This window comes from Aquarana catesbeiana, linkage group LG02 (genome assembly GCF_042186555.1).
Source record: "Aquarana catesbeiana isolate 2022-GZ linkage group LG02, ASM4218655v1, whole genome shotgun sequence".
NCBI classification, from domain to species: domain Eukaryota; kingdom Metazoa; phylum Chordata; class Amphibia; order Anura; family Ranidae; genus Aquarana; species Aquarana catesbeiana.
The window spans coordinates 786,933,550-786,952,357 of record NC_133325.1 but is presented as its reverse complement, the minus strand read 5'-3'; the positions used below and the strand labels follow the sequence as shown (position 1 = coordinate 786,952,357).

Sequence of the window (18,808 nt, the reverse complement as noted above, 5' to 3'; positions counted from 1 at the left end):
ACTGACCACAGGCATTGTTTACTCTCGCTGACCACCAAGACCAGGACATTTTTTACTCCCACTGACCACGGTCCGGCCCTCTTAAAAAAACTGAAGTAAACTGGCCCTTTGTTTAGAAAGTTTTGAGACCCCTGCTATAAACAAATGACATACATTCTATATATGGGAGCTATTTCACCTGGTAAGAGTTGTATTTCTGTCCATCCAGTCCTGAGATTTACGCAGCTCTGCTACACAGCACAGCCGTGTCTGACAAAGCTGGAGACCTTGTTTTCCCTTACGGCAGGTCAATAACACTTATAGGTTTTGTCCCTTCTCCCAGGCTGTGATTGGACAGTGAACAGAGAGGCGACTGACTGCTTGTGCTGCTTCTGCCTCCCCCTCTCTAAGCTCTGCTATATAGCAGCTGCAAGAGGCTGATACCAAGTTAAATGTAGGTATTTGCCATGCTTGCAGGTACCAAGGTAGATTTATGGCTGTGTTGTTAACGATTACAGATCACAAGGTCGCCTTAAAAGCATCATGGGCCACCGGGCAAAGTACTGGGGCCCCTACCAGCCTGTCCCAATTAAAGCAAACGCTTTCAATAATTAAAGTATAAATAGTTGACAGAACAAAACAAATATTTATTAGTACTTGGAAGAAAATCTATTTAAAACAATAAGAATACATGCCATAAATCAAAGACTACTCAACACAAAGGACACAGTACAGGTCTGGAGGCAAAAGGGCACAGTACAGGGGGGTCAGGAGGGCACAGTACAGGGGGGTCAGGAGGGCACAGTACAGGGGGGTCAGGAGGGCACAGTACAGGGGGGTCAGGAGGGCACAGTACAGGGGGGTCAGGAGGGCACAATACTGGGGTCAGGAGGGCACAATACTGGGGTCAGGAGGGCACAATACTGGGGTCAGGAGGGCACAATCCTGGGGTCAGGAGGGCACAATCCTGGGGTCAGGAGGGCACAATGCTGGGGTCAGGAGGGCACAATACTGGGGTCAGGAGGGCACAATACTGGGGTCAGGAGGGCACAATACTGGGGTCAGGAGGGCACAATGCTGGGATCAGGAAAGCACAATACTGGGGTCAGGAGAGCACAATACTGGGATAAGTAAGAGCACAATACTGGGATCAGTAAGAGCACAATACTGGGGTCAGGAGGGCACAATACTGGGATCAGTAAGAGCACAATACTGGGATCAGTAAGAGCACAATACTGGGGTCAGGAGGGCACAATACTGGGGTCAGGGGGGCACAATGCTGGGGTCAGGAGGGCACAATACTGGGGTCAGGAGGGCACAATACTGGGATCAGTAAGAGCACAATACTGGGATCAGTAAGAGCACAATACTGGGGTCAGGAGGGCACAATACTGGGGTCAGGAGGGCACAATGCTGGGGTCAGGAGGGCACAATACTGGGGTCAGGAGGGCACAATACTGGGATCAGTAAGAGCACAATACTGGGATCAGTAAGAGCACAATACTGGGGTCAGGAGGGCAGAAAACTTGGGTCAGGAGGGCACAATGCTGGGGTCAGGAGGGCACAATGCTGAGATCAGGAGGGCACAATACTGGGATCAGGAGGGCACAGTACAGGGGGAGTCAGGAGGGCACAATACTGGGGTTAGGAGGGCACAATACTGGGATCAGGAGGGCACAATACTGGGATCAGGAGGGCACAATACTTGGATCAGGAGGGCACAATACTGGGATCAGGAGAGCACAATACTGGGATCAGGAGGGCACAGTACAGGGGGAGTCAGGAGGGCACAATACTGGGGCTAGGAGGGTACAATACTGGGATCAGGAGGGCACAATACTTGGATCAGGAGGGCACAATACTGGGATCAGGAGAGCACAATACTGGGGTCAGGAGGGCACAATACTGGGATCAGGAGGGCACAATACTAGGGTCAGGAGGGCACAGTACAGGGGGAGTCAGAGGGCACAATACTGGGATCAGGAGGGCACAGTACAGGGGGAGCCAGGAGGGCACAATACTGGGGTTAGGATGGCACAATACTGGGGTTAGGAGGGCACAATGCTGGGGTCAGGAGGGCACAGTACAGGGGGAGTCAGAGGCCACAATACTGGGATCAGGAGGGCACAGTACAGGGGGAGTCAGGAGGGCACAATACTGGGGTCAGGAGAGCACAATACTGGGATCAGGAGGGCACAATACTGGGAGGGGAGGAGGGCATAATGCTGGGGTCAGGAGGGCACAATACTGGGATCAGGAGGGCACAGTACAGGGGGAGTCAGGAGGGCACAATACTGGGGTCAGGAGAGCACAATACTGGGATAAGGAGGGCACAATACTGGGGTTAGGAGGGCACAGTGCTGGGGTTAGGAGGGCACAATGCTGGGGTTAGGAGAGCACAATACTAGGATCAGGTAAGCACAATACTGGGTTCAGGAGGGCACAGTACTGGGATCAGGAGGGCACAATACTGGGATCAGGAGAGCACAATACTGGGATCAGGAGGGCACAATACTGGGATCAGGAGGGCACAGTACAGGGGTAGTCAGAGGGCACAATACTCGGGTCTGGAGGGCACAATACTGGGGTCTGGAGGGCACAGTACAGGGGGAGTAAGGAGGGCACAATACTGGGGTCAGGAGGGCACAGTACTGGGGTCAGGAGGGCACAGTACTGGGGTCAGGAGGGCACAATACCGGGGTCAGGAGGGCACAATACCAGGGTCAGGAGGGCACAATACTGGGGTCAGGAGGGCACAATACTGGGGTCAGAACGGCACAGTACAGGGGGAGTCAGGAGGGCACAATACTGGGGTCAGGAGGGCACAGTGCAGGGGGAGTAAGGAGGGCACAATACTGGGGTCAGGAGGGCACAATACTGGGGTCAGGAGGGTACAATACTGGGATCAGGAGGGCACAATACCTGGATCAGGAGGTCACAGTATAGGGGGGTCAGAAGGACACAATACTGGGTCAGGAGGGCACAATACTGGGATCAGGAGGCCACAATACCTGGATCAGGAGGTCACAGTATAGGGGGGGTCAGAAGGGCACAATACTGGGGTCAGGAGGGCACAGTACAGGGGGGTCAGGAGGGCCCAATACTGGGATCAGGAGGGCACAATACTGGGGTCAGGAGGGCACAGTACAGGGGGAGTCAGGAGGGCACAATACTGGGATCAGGAGGGCACAATGCTGGGGTCAGGAGGGCACAGTACAGGGGGAGTCAGGAGGGCACAATACTGGGATCAGGAGGGCACAGTACAGGGGGAGTCAGGAGGGCACAATACTGGGGTCAGGAGAGAATAATACTGGGATTAGGAGGGCACAGTACAGGGGGAGTCAGGAGGGCACAATACTGGGATCAGGAGGAAACAATCCTCGGATTAGAGAGGGCACAGTACAGGGGGCCAGGAGGGCACAATACAGGGGGGTCAGGAGGGCACAATACAGGGGGGTCAGGAGGGCACAATACAGGGGGGTCAGGAAGGCCCAATACTAAGGGTCAGAAGGGCACAATACAAGTTCTTGGATATGGCCATCCCAGCATAACTTAGTAAAAAGTGTGACTGCCCCACCTAATCCAGGACAGCCAGAAAGTATGATGTAATGCAAGATTATCATGGGGCCCCCATGCCCCCGGGGCTCCTGAGCAGTGACCACGCATATAGGTCATTGTATCTTTTATATCTGTCTGGAGTTCAGATGTAAGCACTGGCTGACATTTGCTGGTTGTGTAAACGATATTTAGAAAACAGTTTGAAAAAAAAAAAAGAGAAGCACCCACATACATTGTGTACAATCGATGGTGAAACCTGACACCTCCCACATTACAGAGATCTGAGATTCACAGAGATGTGACAACGACTCTTCTGATCTGACTCGTCTTCGAGGACAAGCACGTCTACAACCAGCGAGAAATATAAACTGTATCTAAACTCAAGAACAAAAAAAATAATTTTTTGGATTTACAGTGAGGGGAAAAAAAGTATTTGATCCCTGGCTGATTTTGTAAATTTGCCCAATGACAAAAAAACGATCGATCTATAATTTTAATGGTTGGTTTATTTTAACAGTGAGAGACGGAATAACAACAAAAATATCCAGAAAAACGCATTTTAAAAAAGTTATAAATTGATTTGCATTTTATAATGACCCGGCCATTTTTTGCGATACGGCTCTGTAGTCATGTAGTAGAATACATTTTGGCCAAAATTTATGAAGAAAATAGATTGTTTTTTTTTTTTTTGTTTGTTTTTTTTTGTTTTTTTATTGAATTTGTTATTTTAGCAGAAAGTAAAAATTATTTTTTTTTAAATGTCAGTTTTATTTTGTTTATATAATATAATAAAACAAAAAAAAAAAACTCAGTGGTGATCAAAAAACCATCAAAAGAAAGATCTTTTTGTGTGAGAAAAACAAGTGGCTGAGCTGCCTGGCCAAACAATGTTTATAAACAATCTTACTTTGTATCTATACTGTATCCTATCTGAACAATGCTTATAAACAATGTTACTTTGTATCTCTCTATCTCCTGTCTGATCAATGTTCAGATAAGTGATTACATACTAACAGCAGCGTTGATTTGTATCGGGTGTTCCAGCAGCATTTACAACCACCGCTGCTATTTGGCCATGTGAATATATGGACAGCCGCCATCGCTGGCCTCCTGTTTTTAAAGTGGAACTTCACTCTGCCAATCAACACTGATTATTTGTAATCCTCGTGCTGCAGTATTAATAAATAGATAGGAAAGTATATCAGATTTACTTGTTTAACACCTTTTTTATTTTACAGTTCTTCAGTTACTTCCTGGTTTCCTGCCTAGGTGAATGATGTCATCCCAGGAGTCTTCTGACAGCGGCAATAAAAAACGGGCGCATTGCTTAAAAGCATCAGCACACAATACAACCCCCATAGTAAACATTGTTAGGCACACATTTAATCCTTTGATCGCCTCCGATGTTAACCCCCTCCCAGCCAGTGTTATTAGTACAGTGACAGTGTATAGTATTAGCACTGTTATAGTGTCACTGGTGATGTCAGTGGCAGTTGGCCAGTTCCCACAAAGTGTCAGTTAGTGTCAGACTGCCCGCCATCCTGTCCTGTCTATCTCCTGTCTGATCGATGTTTATAAACAATGTTACTTTGTATCTCTCTCTTTCTCATCTGATCAATGTCTATAAACAATGTTACTTTGTATCTCTATCTCCTGTCTGATCAATGTTTATAAACAATGTTACTTTATATCCCTTTATTTCTTATCTGATCAGTGTTTATAATCAATGTTACTTTGTATCTCTATCTCCTGTCTGAACAATGTTTATAAACAATGTTACTTTGTATCTCTCTATTTCTCATCTGATCGATGTTTATAAACAATGTTACTTTGTATCTCTATCTCCTGCCTGAACAATGTCCTGTCCAAAGTCGCTGATTCAGTATATATCCCATAGTTTGTAGACCAGTGGGGGCCCATTCATATGGGGCACCGCCCCCCCTATCTAGGAATTAGATTAGAGCCTGAGGTCTCAAAAAAGGGGGGGCCTGGGGTGCAGACCCACTTGCGTGACAATAGCGAAATAATATTCGCTATTATCACACCGATTCTCCTCCCGGCCAATCAGGAAGAGGGTCATGAACGCGTCACCCGATTGGCCAAAAGGAGAGGCAATCTGATTGGCAGCATAGGAGGAGGAGGGAGGAGACGCAAGGCGTGATGCAGGGGAGGAGGAGATGCAGTGGAAGCCCGGAGCCGCTGTGACCTAAAGATGGGGTAAGTGCGGGGCCAGGGACCCGACCGGGTCATTTGGCCTAAATCAGTGGTCCCCAAACTGCGGCCCTTTGCTTGCTTTTATCTGGCCCTTGGGGCACTATTTCCCCCATTGTCCCGGACACTAAGAATGGGGCACTATTCCTCCCACTGACACCAATGATGGGGCACTATTCCTCCCACTGATACCAATGATGGGGCACTATTCCTCCCACTGACACCAATGATGGGGCACTATTCCTCCCACTGATAACAATGATGGGGAATTATTCCCCCCACTGACACCAATGATGGGGTACTATTCCTCCCACTGACACCAATGATGGGGTACTATTCCTCCTACTGAGACCAATGATGGGGCACTATTCCTCCCACTGACACCAATGATGGGGCACTATTCCTCCTACTGAGACCAATGATGGGGCACTATTCCTTCCACTGATACCAATGATGGGGAACTATTCCTCCCACTGACACCAATGATGGGGCACTATTCCTCCCACTGACACCAATGATGGGGCACTATTCCTCCCACTGATACCAATGATAGGGCACTAATCCTTCCACTGACACCAATGATGGGGCACTATTCCTCCCACTGATACCAATGATGGGACACTATTCCTCTCACTGATACCAATGATGGGACACTAATCCTTCCACTGATAACAATGATGGGGCACTATTCCTCCCACTGATACCAATGATGGGGCACTAACCCTCCCACTGATACCAGTACATTTTCTTATCGAACTGGCCCCAGTGCGGCCCCTCTAAAGTATGAAAGGACAGTAAACTGGCCCTTTATTTGGAAAGTTTGGAGACCCCCGGCCTAAATTTATGAAGAAATTTGACTTTGACTATTTTTTTTTATTATTATTGGATGTGTTTTATAGCAGAAAGTTAAAAATATTGATATTTTTTTTTTTCCAAATGTTATGCTTTTATTAGCGCAAAAAAAAAAAAAAAAACAAAACACAGAGGTGATCAAATGCCACCAAAAGAAAGCTCTATTTGTGGGAATAAAAGAACATAAAATGTATTAGGGTACAGCGGCGCACGACCGCGCAATTGTCAGCTAACGTAACGCAGTTTCGTATTGCAAAAAATAACCTGTTTAGAGAGGTGTGGGGGGGGGGTAACTCTTCTGGAGGACAAGTGGTTATAGTATAAAGTTCAAATTTGTATTTTTATTTCAAAATTGTCGGTCTTTTTTTTTTTTCGTTTATAGCACAAAAAATTTTAAAGAACGCAACAGTGATCAAATAATGACAAAAGAAAGCTCTATTTGTGGGGGGGGGGGATTTAATTTTTTTGTGTGTACAGCATTGCATGACCGCGCAATCGCCAGTTAAAGTACCGCAGTAGCAAAAAAATGGCCTGGTCATGAAGAGGGGGGGTAAAAACTTCCAGAGCTGAAGTGGCTAGGGACATCTATCCTCAGCACTGGTCCCTAGTAGCTCACTGACTATGATCACAGCTCTCCAGTAGACTGTCCTCGATACTTTATGGTAAAATCAATTGCTCTATTGTCTTCATTGACTAATTTAAATTGTCTTAAGTGTCACATTTTAGCAAGTTTTGTTACAGGGGACGGTGAAGTTACACCCAATGGATGTCATGATTACTTTAGTATGCAGACCAGGCCCAGCTCATTATCTTTGTTTTAATCATATTTTGTCTATTTTATGATCCCTGTGACTTTACCAGTATACCTTATCCTCTTCAGCTCCAGAAGATTTTACCCCCCTTCCTGACCAGGCCATTTTTTTTGTGCTACAGCGCTGCGCTACTTTCACTGACAATTGTGCGGTCCCGCGGCGCTGTACTCAAATACATATTTTTTTTCCCCACAAATAGAGATTTCTTTTGGCGGTATTTGATCACCACTGCGGTTTTTTATTCTTTGCGCTAAAAACCAAAATAAGGCTGACGGTTTTGAAAACAAAACAATATTTTTTACTTTCTGCTATAAAACATATCCAATAACAAAATGTAAAAAAAAAAAAAAAAACACATTTCTTTATAAATTAAGGCCAATATGTATTCTGCTACGTGTTTTTGATAAAAAATAAATAAAAATAAAATCCCAATAAATGTATATTGATTGGTTTGCGCAAAAGTTATCGCGTCTACAAATTATGGGATAAATTTATGGAATTTTTTCCTTTTTTTTTGTATTCTGCTACATATTTTTGGTAAAAAAAAAAAAAAATCCCAATACGGTAAGCATATATTGATTGGTTTGCACAAAAGTTATGGTGTATACAAATTATGGGAAAAAAAAGAAAAAAAGGAAAAATCCCAATAAGTGTATATTGATTGGTTTGCGCAAAAGTTTTTGCGTCTACAAATTATGGGATAGATTTATAGAATTTTTTCTTTTTTTTTTGTATCCTACTACATCCTACTACATGTTTTTGGTAAAAAAAAAAAAATAAAAATCCCAATAAGCGTATATTAATTGGTTTGCGCAAAAGTTATCGCGTTTACAAATTATGGGATAGATTTATGGAATTTTTTCATTTTTTTTTTTTTGTATTCTGCTACATGTTTTTGGTAAAAAAAATCCCAATAAGTGTATATTGATTGGTTTGCGCAAAAGTTATCAAGTCTACAAATTATGGGATAGATTTACGGAATTTTTTCATTTTTTTTTTTTTTGTATTCGGCTACGTTTTTGGTAAAAAAAAAAAGAAAAATCCCAATAAGTGTATATTGATTGGTTTGCGCAAAATTTATCGCATCTACAAATTATGGGATAGATTTATGGATATTTTTCTTTTTTTTTTTTTTTTTTTTTTTTGGTATTCTACTACATGTTTTTGGTAAAAAAAAAATGAAAAAAAAAAACAAAATAAATAAATCCCAATAAGCGTATATTGATTGGTTTGCACAAAAGTTATCGCATCTGCAAATTATGGGATAGATTTATGGAATTTTTTTTTTGTATTCTGCCACACGTTTTTTCTTAAAAAAAAAAAAAAAAAAAGAAAAGAAAAATCCCAATATACGTATATTGATTGGTTTGCGCAAAAGTTATAGCGTCTACAAAATAGGGGATACATTTATGGAATTTTTTCGTTTTTTTTAATTTTGCATTCTGCTACATGTTTTTGGTAAAAAAAAAAAAAAAAAAAAGAAAAGAAAAATCCCAATAAGCGTATATTGTCTGGTTTGCGCAAAAGTTATTGAGTCTACAAATTATGGGATAGATTTATGGAATTTTTTGTTTTTTTTGTATTCTGCTACATGTTTTTGGTAAAAAAAAAAAAAAAAAAAAAGAAAAGAAAAATCCCAATAAACATATAATGATTGGTTTGCGCAAACGTTATCGCGTCTACAAATTATGGGGTAGTAATGGCGGCGGTCAGCGACTTACAGCGGGACTGCAAAATCGCTGTTAACCCCTTCCCTGCCAATGTCATTAGTACAGTGACAGTGCATTTTTTTTTTTTTTTTAGCACTGATCACTGTATTAGTGTCACTGGTCCCCAAAAAGTGTCAGTTAGGCCCCTTTCACACTTGTGCAAGCTGAAAGTCGCGTGAGTTTTGCCCCCATTTTGCCGCGATTTTGCCGCGACTTAAAGCAATGCCTGTGTAATCTTGTGGTCTATTGACCTCAAGTCTCATCAAAGCCGGACCAAAGTAGCGCAGGGACTACTTTGAAGGCGCACAGATCTGAACGGTACTCATTGGAAATCAGTCCCAAGTCGCACGACAAGTCGCACAAGTGCGAAAATGGGCCTAACTGAAACTTTTTGGGGACCAGTGACACTAATAGATTGATCAGTTCTAAAAAAAAATATGCACTGTCACTGTACTAATGACACTGGCAGGGAAGGGGGTTAACATCAGGGGCGATCAAAGGGTTAAATGTGTGCCTAGCCGGTGTTTTAGTGTAGTGGGGGAGGTGCTTTTACTAGTGGAAGACATGGATCCATACCTTCTGTACTGACAGAATGGCGATCAGCCTTTGCACCGAACGATCAGCGGGTGCCGGTGGACAGCGAGTCCTCAGGACCCACTGATGTGCTGCCACTGTGCAGAATCACAGAGGGAGCGGGCCATCGGCGGTGCGTGCGCTCACGCCCGATGCCTAGTAAAACTGCTATGGGGCAGTCGGGATGTGGTTATACCAATAGGCATCTTTCCTATCTCAGAAGTTTTGGAGGTGTGCGTGAATGTCGCTGCCTATGAACCCCCCCCCCCCCCCAAATGTTTGTCAGCAATCAACATAAGCAAAACCCAATACAAAAGCGCGGCGTGTCCAGACCTCAGCCCACGTGTCCCCCTAGGTTGGACTTACCTGCCAGGAGCAGTAGACGCAGGACGATGCTGATCCTCAGTGGAGGCCGAGCGCCGAGCACCATTGCTACCTCATCGTTGTATGGCTCGGTTGGCATCTGGAGCATCACGCTGCAGCTCTCTTCTACAGCAATCTCAGGGAGGAAGTGGGCAGGTGTTTCTTTTTTTTTTTTTTTCTTCTGCTAAACTTTTTCACCGCCGATGTTATCATAGAATGACATCTAGAGCGACTCAACTCTCTCAACTCAACTCAGCTAGTTTGTGAAACGTTCCCACAAGGGGAAGTGAAATCGCAAATATCTTCCATGGAACCGCATATAACGCAGGACCCTGGCCAGCTAGATGGCTCGGGTTAACTCTTTCGCCACCCTGTTCATGCTCATATTTAGTAAGGGTGAGCAATTTATTATTATTATTTTAATTTTTTTTACATTTTCCAAGGAATTCAAAATTTAGCAATGAAATCCCAAAGGACAGAGCGGAGAAGGAGAAGAGTGGAGGAGCAGAAGAGTGGAGAAGAAGAATGGAGAAGGAGAAGATTGGAGAAGAAGAGTGGAGAAGGAGAAGAGTGGAGAAGAAGAGTGGAGAAGGAGAAGATTGGAGGAGAAGAGTGGAGAAGGAGAAGATTGGAGAAGGAGAAGAGTGGAGAAGGAGAAGAGTGGAGAAGGAGAAGAGTGGAGAAGGAGAAGATTGGAGAAGGAGAAGAGTAGAGAAGGAGAAGATTGGAGAAGGAGAAGATTGGAGAAGGAGAGTGGAGAAGGAGAAGAGTGGAGAAGAAGAGTGGAGAAGGAGGAGATTGGAGAAGGAGAAGAGTGGAGAAGGAGAAGATTGGAGAAGGAGAAGAGTGGAGAAGGAGAAGAGTGGAGAAGGAGAAGAGTGGAGAAGGAGAAGAGTGGAGGAGGAGAAGAGTGGAGGAGAAGAGTGGAGAAGGAGAAGAGTGGAGAAGGAGAAGAGTGGAGAAGGAGAAGAGTGGAGAAGGAGAAGAGTGGAGGAGGAGAAGAGTGGAGAAGGAGAAGAGTGGAGAAGGAGAAGAGTGGAGAAGGAGAAGAGTGGAGCAGAAGAGTGGAGAAGAAGAATGGAGAAGGAGAAGATTGGAGAAGAAGAGTGGAGAAGGAGAAGAGTGGAGAAGAAGAGTGGAGAAGGAGAAGATTGGAGGAGAAGAGTGGAGAAGGAGAAGAGTGGAGAAGGAGAAGAGTGGAGAAGGAGAAGAGTGGAGAAGGAGAAGAGTGGAGAAGGAGAAGATTGGAGAAGGAGAAGAGTAGAGAAGGAGAAGATTGGAGAAGGAGAAGATTGGAGAAGGAGAGTGGAGAAGGAGAAGAGTGGAGAAGAAGAGTGGAGAAGGAGGAGATTGGAGAAGGAGAAGAGTGGAGAAGGAGAAGATTGGAGAAGGAGAAGAGTGGAGAAGGAGAAGAGTGGAGAAGGAGAAGAGTGGAGGAGGAGAAGAGTGGAGGAGAAGAGTGGAGAAGGAGAAGAGTGGAGGAGAAGAGTGGAGAAGGAGAAGAGTGGAGAAGGAGAAGAGTGGAGGAGGAGAAGAGTGGAGAAGGAGAAGAGTGGAGAAGGAGAAGAGTGGAGAAGGAGAAGAGTGGAAGAGGGTCGGAATTTTCCTGCTGGCTTCATTAGAGAGATTTCTCACCATTCAAACGGCAACACAAGAAGAATCCCAGCTCTTCTGGAATGGAGACATGAGACAACCTCCCTAATGGGGGGGCCCCTTCCCACCCTCAGGCCCCATAGCATCTGCGTGGACTGGTATGGCTGTAGCTACACCACTGTTTCCGGTGGGGATTTCCTTCTTACACGGCAATGTTGACTGGACTTGAAGTCCCCTTTTCTGTATCAGACTTGAATTCCAAATTGGGGTTGATTGCTAAAACCAAATGAGTTTTACAGCTTCTCCTCTACCTTCCAGGGATTTTTATTGCTATCTGTTGGGAGATTCACCCTCTCTTGTCCTGGTGACCATTGTCCCTGGGACTGGTAGCGAATGGAAGTCTAAAATGTTACTGTTGTCACTGGAACAGGATGTGAGGGGGAAAACCTCCTATGGGGATACCTTTTATGGTGATAACTAATGCCGTGTACACACGGGCGGACTTTTCGACCGGACTGGTCCAACGGACTGAATCCGGCGGACAATCCGACCATGTGTGGCTCCATTGGACATGCAGGGGACTTTTTCGGTCAAAAATCTGACGGACTTTAGATTTGGAACATGTTTTAAATTTGTCCGATGGACTCAAGTCCGGTCGAAAAATCCGCTTGTCTGTATGCTAGTCCAAAGGACATAAACCCACGCTAGGGCAGCTACTGGCTACTGGCTATCAACTTCCTTATTTTAGTCCGGTCGTACATCATCATGTACGAATCCGTCGGACTTTGGTGTGATCGTATGTAGGCAAGTCCGTTCGTTCAAAAGTCCGTTGGAAGTACGTCGGAAAGTCCGTCGGACCAGTCCGGTCGAAAAGTCCGCCCGTGTGTGCGCGGCATAAGAGGGGATTTTTGCGTATCTTTGGAGAGATTTCTTCGACTTCTCTAAGATGCTAAGGTAAGCCTCCAATGTTGAGTGCATGCAATCTGGTTTTGGAGGAAGGGGAACATTACCCTCTCCAACTTTCCTGGTCTGCCAGGCAGCTTACACACACTATATTACCAAAAGTATTGGAACACCCACCTTTACATGCACATGAACTTTAATGGCATCCCAGTCTTAGTCCGTAGGGTTCAATATTGAGTTGGCCCACCCTTTGCCGCTATAACAGCTTCAACTCTTCTGGGAAGGCTGTCCACAAGGTTTAGGAGTGTGTCTATGGAAATGTTTGACCATTCTTCCAGAAGCGCATTTGTGAGGTCAGGCACTGATGTTGGACGAGAAGGCCTGGCTCGTAGTCGCCACTCTAATTCATCCCACGGGTTGAGGTCAGGACTCTATGCAGGCCAGTCAAGTTCCTCCACTCCAAACTCGCTCATTCATGTCTTTATGGACCTTGCTTTGTGCACTGGTGCGCAATCATGTTGGAACATGAAAATCGACCCCACACCATAATACCCCTCCACCAAATGATTTGGATGGCCAGCAAATGAATGGGGCCGGATGACATCACTGGTTGCTAAGGATATAGTGGTTGCAGGCACCTACCGTTTACTTAACAACCTTAACAGTGGGAATTATGTAGGGAAACCCCAGACCATTTTATTATTTTTTATTATTATTTATTCTTTTTTTCATCTATCCCGATCACTTTGTTTACATCACCGGGGATCCTTGGCCTGTAAATAATTGGTTGCTAAGGACGCGGGGACTGCAGGCACCTTTCCCTAACAACCTTGACAGCGGGAGAAGGAAGCAATCATATATACAGTATCTCACAAAAGTGAGTACACCCCTCACATTTTTGTAAATATTTTATTCTATCTTTTCATGTGGCAACACTGAAGAAATGACACTTTGCTACAATGTAAAGTAGTGAGTGTACAGCTTGTATAACAGTGTAAATTTGCTGTCCCCTCAAAATAACTCAACACACAGCCATTAATGTCTAAACCGCTGGCAACAAAAGTGAGTACACCCCTAAGTTAAAATGTCCAACTTGGGACCAATTAGCCATTTTCCCTCCCCGGTGTCATGTGACTCGTTAGTATTACAAGGTCTCAGGTGTGAATGGGGAGCAGGTGTGTTAAATTTGGTGTTATCGCTCTCACTCTCTCATACTGGTCACTGGAAGTTCAACATGGCACCTCATGTCAAAGAACTCTCTGAGGATATGAAAAAAGAATTGTTGCTCTACATAAAGATGGCCTAGGCTATAAGAAGATTGACAAAACCCTGAAACTGAGATGCAGAACGGTGGCCAAGACCATACAGTGGTTTAACAGGACAGGTTCCACTCAGAACAGACCTCACCATGGTCCACCAAAGAAGATGAGTGCACGTGCTCAGCGTCATATCCAGAGGTTGTCTTTGGGAAATAGATGTATGAGTGCTGCCAGCATTGCTTCAGAGGTTGAAGGGGTGGTGGATCAGCCTGTCAGTGATCAGACCATACGCCACACACTGCATCAAATTGGTCTGCATGGCTGTCATCCCCAGAAGGAAGCCTCTTCTAAAGATGATGCACAAGAAATCCCGCAAACAGTTTGCTGAAGACAAGCAGACTAAGGACATGGATTACTGGAACCATGTCCTGTGGTCTGATGAGACCAAGATAAACTTATTTGGTTCCGATGGTGTCAAGCGTGTGTGGGGGCAACCAGGTGAGGAGGACAAAGACAAGTGTGTCTTGCCTACAGTTAAGCACGGTGGTGGGAGTGTCATGGTCTGGGGCTGCATGAGTGCTGCCAGCACTGGGGAGCTACAGATCATTGAGGGATCCATGAATGCCAACATGTACTGTGATATACTGAAGCAGAGCATGATCCCCTCTCTTTGGATGTCAAAATACACATATATGTCAGATATATTTTTATTTTATCTGACATATATGTGTATTTTGATAATTGCACCAAAATAAATATCTCCATTTGGGGTTTTGCAGGATTTATTCAATTTAAATTAATTTAAATTTTTCTAAAGCCAATATTTTTCTTTAGCTTTGAATAGAGTAGGTACAACACAAAAACGGTTTTGTTTTTCTTTCGGTATCCCAATGGAAAAGAGCTCCCTGCATAATAAGTTGACTAAATCTACCCAAATTCAGAGGACTACCCCTCTTAGGTGTCCCCATTGAATGATTTCCCTTCACTTCCTGTTTCAGTGACAACTGTAAGATTTTAGATTTTCTATCATTTCTGTCCTGGTGATCACCGTGAATCTACCCAGTGGAGACAGAGTCAGCTATACAAATCTTAAAGGGGTTCTAACCCATCCCTACTCCACACAAAACTAAAAAGAAAGGATTTTTTCCCTTAGAGATACTGTTATGAGTTGCTGCATTGATGGGTGTTTGGTGTCAGTTTCTTTAAATAAATATCACTGACTCAGCACCTTCTCTGATGAGGGATATTTTAGGACTTTATGTCTAAAATTAACCCGGAACTGAAAGTCACGAGTAGAATGCTGGTTGACAGTTCCTTATTTTCCTTTTAAGGGAATATACTGTTTTTCTTAAGCCTCGTACACACGATCGGACTTTGCGACGGGAAATGTCTGTTGTCGGATTTTCCGATCGTGTGTACACAAGTCCATCGGACAAAAGTTCAAAGTACAAACACGCATGCTCGGAAGCAAGGACGAGCCGGAATCGGTCGTTCTTGTAAAACTAGCGTTCATAATGGAGATATCACATTTGTGACGCGGCAAATTATGAAATTTCTCAATGCAGCGCATTCTCTTCTTCTTTATAATGGTATAATAAAGAAGCTGCTTTGCTGGTGATATTCACAGAGTTCTGCCAAAAGTATCTCAATATTTTTTTTTTCTAGTGATCTCCAGAATAATATATATATATTTTTTTTTCTAGTGATCTCCAGAATAATAATGTTTTTTTTTTTTTTTTATAGTGATCTCCAGAATAATATATATATATATATTTTTTTGTGTGTGTCAAGTTACCACAACACCATTATTATCTCATATTTTTGAAGCCTAAAGATACAACTATGTTGTGTGCCTTGTTACTTTGACATTGTATTTTTGAAATGTACCTGCCTACTCACAAACAAACTGTCCTTTTTTAGGTAAAACACAGTTTTTGGCAAAAACAACATTTTTTATTGAATAGGGAGCACAAGGTCATATAAAAATCAAGAGGAAGGCAACGATGGAGAAACAGTTGTAATTGGTGAAGTGTTTGTACCCCAGGGCAGACATCAATTATGTGAATTTCAAAATTGGTAACCTGAGGAGTCCATTTAATAGGGAGCACAATACGGTCCTGGACTCCGAGAGATCCAGAGCAGCAGCAGATGACATATATGTCCCGAGGCTGTGGTCTTCCAACAGCCTGCGTTTTTTTACACGACCAAACCCAGGCCATCGCTCTCAACACTTTCTTCCACACAAATTAAATAAATTAAATCAAAAATGCATTCTCTGCACTCAAAAAAATAAAAAAGATCAACTCAAATTAAACAAAAAGAAAAAAAATAAATTATACTGCTGATAATCCCCAGCCCAGCAGCCTTGTTGGGGGTGTTGGGGCTGCACTGGCCACGGTCCGCAGTGCTGCTTTGGTGGGTGGGGTGGCTGTGGTGGATGATTATGGTCGATTTCGCATATGTGCATTTTCAGGGTGATTTGGCCCCTCCTCCCCTTCTTGTGGAGCTGAAGGATCATCTCTTCGCACATGCTGCATTGGTCCTCCTCCATATCCTTTAGCTTGTTTCCCGTCATGCAACCAAAAGCCACCTGGGCATCAGGGGCCGTACTAATAGCACATGTGGCATGCCTGAGGAACGCAGCTGTGGCATCATCCAGATTTCTCGACCTCCTGGCCCTTTTAGTTGGAGGGCGGAGGGGAGGAACCTGGGATACGGTCAGGCTGCTCGGCACGGCCTCCTCTTGGCTGAGACTTTCCTGTGTATGAAAATGGTACATATTTTTAGGTTTTTGGTCATCAATCACACACAATTTTGAGCTTATGACTGTTGCAAATTGAATGTTAACAAATAGAAAAAACTATCATTCTGACCCCAGCATTTTTCATTCCAATCATTTTTGGCCACTACTGTCTATTGATATGTAAACCACTTTGTTGAAACAGAAATTTGGGATCAATAACGTCTAGTTAACATCATTCAATATTTGCCAACAAACATGTTCAACAATGCTATACGTGGGTCGAGCTGGGCTCCTCCACATCTTCTTCCTGTGTCGAAGGACCAGGGTGGGACCTCTGGAGCCTCAGCCGATGTGGAAGGAAGCGTTGAGAGTGATGGGCGTGGTTCGGTTTGGTCTGACAAAAAACGCAGGCTGTTGTAGTACCACAGTCTGGGGACATATATGTCATCTGTTGCTGCTCCAGGTCTCTGGGATTCCATGACCTTCTTGCGCTCCCTATTATATGTACTCCGCAGGCTACCAATTTTGGCCTTCAAATAATTGATGTTTGCCATGGGATAGACAGGCTGCACCAATTCCAACAGTTTCTCCATCGCTGCCTTCCTCTTGATTTTGTTTGAATAATCCCTGCTTTTAACTTGCCATAGACATGGCAGCTCCCGGTATTGGATAAATTCCAGTAAAAAATCAGGGGTTGTGAATTGATCCACCATTTTGCCTGCAAGACACAACACAAGACAAACCCTAATGTCAGGCTAAACTCTCATAATCTGGTCCCAATATAGGCCTCAATCTATAAGCAGTATAGTCCACTAACCATTGATGCCCCAACTTACAAGTGTACCTTTGTTTATACATTCCTTTGTATGATTCCGATCTTACGTCCTCCACTCACAGATTGTTCCTACGGCCGCTACATCAACCGCGCGTTATGCTTTATATACACTGCGCATGCATCAAACTCCGCCCCTGTCCTTCTTTCTAGTGTATTCCCTGCCTCTTCTCTTTCGGGGCAATAGGAGAGCAAATGGCGGCGAGACAGCAGGTGTGTGCCGAGAGCAGCAACAAGGAAAGCCCGGAGCAAGAAACGTCCAGATCCAGGAGGAGATATAAGGCCTCAAATATGTCTTTTGAAGAAATGGTGGAGATGGTGGACATCTTATTGAGGACAGACTATGATGGGAATCATGGACCTTACAGAAACCCAAATGCCAGAAAGGCCAAGATCATGGCTAAAGTTGTGAGAAGTCTGCACAGGACTTTTGGGGTACGACGATCCAAGGATCAGTTGAGAAAACGCTGGTCAGACCTTAAATTGAGAGAGGAAGATCAGTATAGAAAGATCAGGAAAGTGCTGCAAAAAAGTAAGTAGTTGTCGTGTGTTCCTGTTATTATTATTACTTTTGTGCTGGTCCATGTGCTTTTCTTTACTGCTGTACAGTTTAAAATGGCAAGTTTTATGTTCGTGGACACAGGAATCGTTCGCAGGACCTTAAGCATCCTTCATTTGACCACTAATACTTCGTTTTTGGGAGATGCAGGTTTCAGCTTGGAACTCTGCCAAAACAGACAATTGGAAGACACTTCCAAGCAATGTTTCATATTACTATTTCTAGCCTAACATATCTGTCTGCTAAGTATACCATTTTTGTATTCACATAGGGGAGAAAAGAAGAGAGATCTGAGCTGTGTGTGGAAACCAGTAAACTAGCACCTCCTGAAGATACAGAAACTCACCACACACCCTGAAGATGTTGATGCTGATGTGCAGGAAGTGCTGTGTGAAGTTGTAGAAATAGTGTTGACCACAGGTCAGTGTCTGAGACCACGGCTTCAAGTAATAGATGGATGCCTGCATATTTCTAATACATGGTGTGTGTTTTTTTTAGGTGATGTGGATGTTGTGGAAGGCCAAAATCACTTCGGCAGTGCAAGTGCACAAATCCTTATCAGTGAGCTCTTGGTTTGCAATAGGGAATTGGAGAAAATGAAAGAAAACATCCATGATGTACAAAACCGAGTTATCAACATCATCGATATTTTAGCGAAAATCTAAAAACAAAACATGTTTTTTTTTTTGTTGTTGTTATGTTGTACATGTGTTGTGTGGCTTTACGCCCAGATGTCTATTGAAGTCACACCTGAAATAAAAGTATTGCAGGAACTACTTTTGCAAATTGTTGTTAAATCAGTGTCGCACCGATTGGAACAGTGCCATTGCCTCAAATAGGCTGCGACTTGTCATGCGATTTG

General features: G+C 44.1%; 1 protein-coding gene across 1 annotated transcript in view; it reads right to left on the bottom strand.

Annotated features, from left to right (window-relative positions):
- LOC141129403 (uncharacterized) overlaps positions 1 to 10,336 on the bottom strand; it is a 51,391-nt gene extending 41,055 nt beyond the window's left edge. The window contains exon 1 of the mRNA XM_073617425.1: positions 10,061 to 10,336. Coding sequence (XP_073473526.1) covers positions 10,061 to 10,166 — 106 coding nt within the window. The 5' untranslated portion in view covers positions 10,167 to 10,336. The remainder of the gene's footprint in view (positions 1 to 10,060) is intronic.
- Positions 10,337 to 18,808: the final 8,472 nt, after the last annotated feature.